Source organism: Staurois parvus, unplaced genomic scaffold, assembly GCF_062004578.1.
Source record: "Staurois parvus isolate SC_StPar_1 unplaced genomic scaffold, SC_StPar_1.0 ptg000098l, whole genome shotgun sequence".
Classification (NCBI taxonomy): Eukaryota; Metazoa; Chordata; class Amphibia; order Anura; family Ranidae; genus Staurois; species Staurois parvus.
The window spans coordinates 4,039,379-4,045,000 of record NW_028317894.1 but is presented as its reverse complement, the minus strand read 5'-3'; the positions used below and the strand labels follow the sequence as shown (position 1 = coordinate 4,045,000).

The 5,622-nt window shown below is 44.9% G+C and overlaps 1 protein-coding gene across 1 annotated transcript in view; it reads right to left on the bottom strand.

Moving 5' to 3' along the window:
* DDX1 (DEAD-box helicase 1) overlaps positions 1-5,353 on the bottom strand; it is a 53,160-nt gene extending 47,807 nt beyond the window's left edge. The window contains exons 1-2 of the mRNA XM_089671088.1: positions 5,251-5,353; positions 1,698-1,749 (exon numbers count right to left, since the gene is read on the bottom strand). Of these exons, the coding sequence (XP_089527214.1) occupies positions 1,698-1,749; positions 5,251-5,266 (68 nt within the window). The 5' untranslated portion in view covers positions 5,267-5,353. The remainder of the gene's footprint in view (positions 1-1,697; positions 1,750-5,250) is intronic.
* Positions 5,354-5,622: the final 269 nt, after the last annotated feature.

Genomic DNA, 5,622 nt, shown 5'->3' with positions numbered 1-5,622 from the left:
CTTCTCCCCTCGGATCAGCCCCGGTCCCGCACCTTCTCCCCTCGGATCAGCCCCGGTCCCGCACCTTCTCCCCTCGGATCAGCCCCGGTCCCGCACCTTCTCCCCTCGGATCAGCCCCGGTCCCGCACCTTCTCCCCTCGGATCAGCCCCATTCCCGCACCTTCACATCTCAGATCACCTCAATTCCTGCATCTTTACACTGAAGATCACCCTGATTTCTGCACCTTCAGATCTTAAACAAAGCCCTAATGCTTGCACCTTCACACCTCAGATCACACCAAATACTATATCTTTAACTATCATTTCACTCCAGTTCCTGCACCTTCATACCTCAGATAAGCCCCTATTCCTGCACCTTCATACCTCAGATCACCCCAAGTCCTGCACCTACACATATCAGATCACCCCAAGTCCTGCACCTACACATCAGATCACCCCAAGTCCTGCACCTACACATCAGATCACCCCAAGTCCTGCACCTAGACATATCAGATCACCCCAAGTCCTGCACCTACACATATCAGATCACCCCAAGTCCTGCACCTACACATATCAGATCACCCCAAGTCCTGCACCTACACATCAGCTCACCCCAAGTCCTGCACCTAAACATATCAGATCAGCCCCAATTTCTGCACCTTCACACCTCGGATCACCCCAATTCCTGCACTCCCACACCAGGCAAATTCCTACTCCTTCACACCTCAGATCATCCCAGTCCCCGCACCTTCACATCTCCAATTACTGTAAATTAGTAGTTCCCAATAGCTAATATGGTTTATTAGTGCAACAGACAGAGATAAGCAGGGAAGAAGACAGGAGTAAGCAGGGCAGTGGCCAGTGGGGAAGAGTACTAGGGGCACAGTACAGGGGTCAGGGGAGGACTGGCCAGTGGGGCAGTGTACAGGGGTCCGAGGACTGGGGTTAGCAGGGCAGAGGACAGGAGTCAACGAGGCAGTGTACTGGGGTTAGAGGACTGGGGTCAAGGGGGCAGTATACAGGGGTCAGTGGCCAGAGAGGCAGTGTACAGGGGTCAGTGCTGACAGGGCACACAGCACAACTCCTCCTCCCCACACAGCACATAGCTGAGATCAGATTATTTTACAGACATAGCCTTTATCGGCACAATGTATAGCTTACTACCGCAGCTTTGCTACTGTTCCAATCGGGAGATTTCACAGGTCAGAACAGCAACATACTGTAGCAGTTATATACTGTCCAGATGGAGATTTTGTCTGTAAAAGATACAATTTCAGCTAAGTGCTGTGTGCCCTGTGCAGGGATAAAGGAGCAGAAGAGTGGGCCAGACACAGCATCCAACATGGGGGGGAGGGGCATAGAATACCTTAGGTCTGGCTGAGCTCCAGCTACTGTTGGCTAAATGAGGGCAAGCCAAATGAGGTGGGCAGGAATGAAGACTGGGGTGGATAGGAATGAGGTGGGAAAGCGCTAGCGGGGCTTCCTCTTGTCCCTTCTGTACAGCCACAGCAAGCACCGGCCAACCGGTTTTCCCAATGTGCAGGTTGTCCCAAGCTGCCCTCACGTGCTATCATTAATGCAGCCACGTGGCATATCTGGCATGCGTGCTGGGGGTTGCCGACCCCTGGGGTAGAGCTTCAATCTCTGTCCCAGTGAGTGTAAAATCACATCCATTCACTATTCTCAACATTTTCTATACTTGTGGATGTACAACTTACAGCCAGTCCATCTCCTCCACGGCCTGAGCAATCTCCGACATCACACCCATTTCTGTAAATAGAAGACAGTTTATTATACACAGTAACCCGAACAGATTAGAGCATCCTTCTGAAATAGTCCAAAAACATTTTTTTTTCTTGCCTCAGCATACTTCCACACACAATGTTTGCCCCAAATTCATGTATTTTCCAACACGTAAGTGAGACTGTCGCCCGCACTATTTGATGCTGTGGATGATGGAATTCTAAAGCATGTCACAGTCAACCTTTATGAATTAATTGCCAAGAATATATATCCTAGATTTTTTCATAAGATCAAAGATGATGTACATTGAGTAAATAGATGCTAAACGTGTCAAGGCGTAAAATTGTGTGTGCCCATGAATCAGCTACCAACTTCAGTACTCAAAATCACCAAGAGGTTTTGTCTGCTGTCATACTTGAATGGTGCCAGAAGCATACCTACGGTTTTCACCAAGAGGTGACATTTTAAATGTGCTAGTTAACAGACGGAATGAATATATTAGGCTGGCCATACACTATAGAATTTTCTGTGCAATTTCTGCCCAATTTTCTTTAGATTTACCTTCAACTGTGTAGTGCAAGAGCCTGCCTAATTGGATACAATTTAAAGTGTTGTTTAGGTTTGACCTCATATTATATGGTTTTTGTTAAATGTAAAGCAATTTTCTAAAGAAAATTGTATAGTGTATGGCCAGCCTTAGAGTGGAACAAATCCTATATAATATATAGGAATGGAATGAACCGTACACATAACAGCAGAATTAATTGTGTACTATATATAGGAGTGGAATGAATCCTATATAATACATAAGAGTGGAATTAAAGGAGAAGTACAGCGAAAGTTCTTTTGGTTGTACTTTTTTGGATCACAGGAGTGCAGTTCCTTCTGCACTCCTGTGACCAGTGTTCAGCTGACGCCACTCAGCCAGTCCAGGACGGGGAAACACCGTGAGCGGCACCTGGCTTAGCCTCTCAGTGAGCTGCTGAAAACCTGAGCCATTTGCTCACTACCCCTCCACAGCCCAGCACTCCAGTGAATGCACGGGGTGGGGGAAGCAGAGAAATCATGACAGTCACCACTCTCTGCTCAGAGAAGCTGTGAGAACTCAGAGACTAACGGTCATGTGATCACAAGGTTCTCACACTTCGAACCGGCCGGGGACCGATGCTGCATCCACCTAGATAAGGTTGATAAAAAAAAAAATCCCATACTTCACTTTTAACTATATATGAGTGGACTGAATTGTATACATGAGTGGAATAAATCATATATGATATATAAGTGGAATGAATCTTATATAAGAGAGGAATTGACTGTATACGATATAAAAGGGCAGAATGAATTGTACACTAGATATAAGAGAGGAATGAATCCTATATAATATATACGAATGGACAAATCATATATATCATACACTGATCAGCCAGAACATTATGGCCACTCACATAATATTGAGCAAATTCCCCATTTTGCTACCAAACAGCCGTTATCCATTGAGACATGGACTCCACTAGACCTGTGAAGTTATGCTGCAGTATCTAGTACCAAGCCATCAGTAGCAGATCCTTTAAAGGATAAGTTCACCTTTCCATAACATAAAAGCACATTTTTTTTGCAGGTAAAAAAATGTGCATTTTTTATCTTAGTAGACTCAGCAGATCGCAGGTGCCATGCAGGTCTCCTACGGACTGTCGGTGTATCTGCTTGCTCAAACATCCCGTACGAGCAAGCCGATACTTTTAACAGAAAGACTCAATGAACTACCACAGTGTTCACAATGCTATGGTAGGTCACTGAGAACTACAAGCTGACAGCCGCTAAGGCTGTGGGGACCTGTGAGAACTGTGAATAAATGACACATTCCAGTCCTGCAGCTGCCCCAACCCTATGACAGAAGTACTGGGAGAAGTTCCCTGTTCTAGCGGTCACTTATCAAAAACAGTGTGGCCATGCAGAGCTCCATACACACGGCCGCTTCATTCATAAAATAAATGCACATTTTTTTGCAAGTAAAAAAAATATGCATTTTTTTTATCTTAGGAGACTCAGCAGATTGCTGGTGCCATGCAGGTCTCCTACAGACGGTCAGTGTATCTCCTTGCTCAAACATCCCGTATGAGCAAGACTCAATGAACTACCACAGTGCTCACAGTGCCATGGTAGGTCACCAAGAACTACAAGCTGACAGCTGCTAAGGATGTGGGGACCTGTAGTCCATTCATTCACAGAGAACTGTGAATGAATGACATGTGTTACATGTTCCACCCTACAAACGGGTGGATTATTATTATACAGTATTTATATAGCGCCAAAAAGTTTGCTCAGCGCTGTACATTATAGTGGGGGACAGTACATGGGACAATACAGTAACAATACAAGACACGAGGGGTTCGAGGGCCCTGCTCCTAGGAGAATATGTAACATGTTCCCAAAAGGTGTACTTATCCTTTAAGTCCTGTAATTTGTGGCCTCCATGGATTGGACTTGTGTTACCAGCAAATCCGACAAATACTTAATTGGATTGAGATCTGGAGAATTTGGAAACCAAATCAACGCCTCAGATTCATTGCGGTGTTCCTCAAACCATTTTTGCAGTGTGGCAGCGCTCATTATCCTGCTGCCATTACGGAATACCTTTCCATGGAGGGGTGTACTTGGTCAGCAATAATGTTTAGGTAGGTGGTCCATGTCAAAGTAACATGCACATAAATGGCAGGACCCAATGTTTCCCAGCAGAACTTTGCCCAAAGCATCACACTGCCTCTGTCAACTTGCCGTCTTCTCATACAGAATCCTTCTGACATCTCTTCCCCAGGTAAGCAATTCCCACATATCCAGTTATCCTCATGATGTAAAAGAAAACCTGATTCATCAGACCGGGCCATCTTCTTCCATTGCTCCGTGGTCCAGTTCTGATGCTCACGTGCCCATTGGAGACACTTTTTTGCTGTGGACACGGGTCAGCGTGGACATCATTACCAGTCTCTGGCTGTACAGCCCCTTACACAACGAACTGTGATGTCCACGTTTTCTCCTTTCAACAAATCAACTTCAGGGACAACATGTTCACTTGCTGTCTAATATATCCCACAGACTTTCAGATGCCATTGTAAAAAGATGTTCTTCACTTAACCTGTCAGTTGTCATAATGTTATGGCTGATCAGTGTATGAGTGCAATGAATTGTATAGAATATATAATGAATCATACATAAGAATGGATTGTATATAAATTACAAACAATAAAAAATCATATATAATATATGAGAAGCATGAATCCTATATAACAAAAGAATGGAATTAATCCTATACAACATAGGAAAGAATTGGATCTCACAGCCCACAAAATCCTCGTCTATTTAGTGCCACAAGTCAGATCTGTCTATTAGACTATAACAGACCTTACACTGTATGTCACTTCGGCTATCAGGGCATGCTGGAACTTGTAGTTCACTAGCAGATGTGCAGACAGCCTCACTAGCGCTGCATTAGAACACCTATTCACGTCTATGACACTATACAATCCTCACCTCCAAACGCCGCCATGTCTACCGGCTGCCAGCACACACAGAACACGGGAGGAAATGACTACAAACGCCGGAAACCTGCTGCCAGGCGTGGAGTGAGAACATGTCCCACTGTCCCCAATTACCCGCCATTATACCTGAGCCGCCTTCCGTAGATCAATATATTAATTGCTCTCCAGAAAAATGGCCGACGCATTGAAATTTAGAAGACACAAACGTAGACCTAAAATGTACAATGCTGGCTTCGCTGCCATATGGCATTTTCATTCTCCGATTTTGCTCTGTGCACAGATTAGATCATCTTTTATTGTTGTGCTCTGTATGCCTGCAAATAAAACATCCAAATTTATTACATGGAATAAAGGAAAGGCCTCT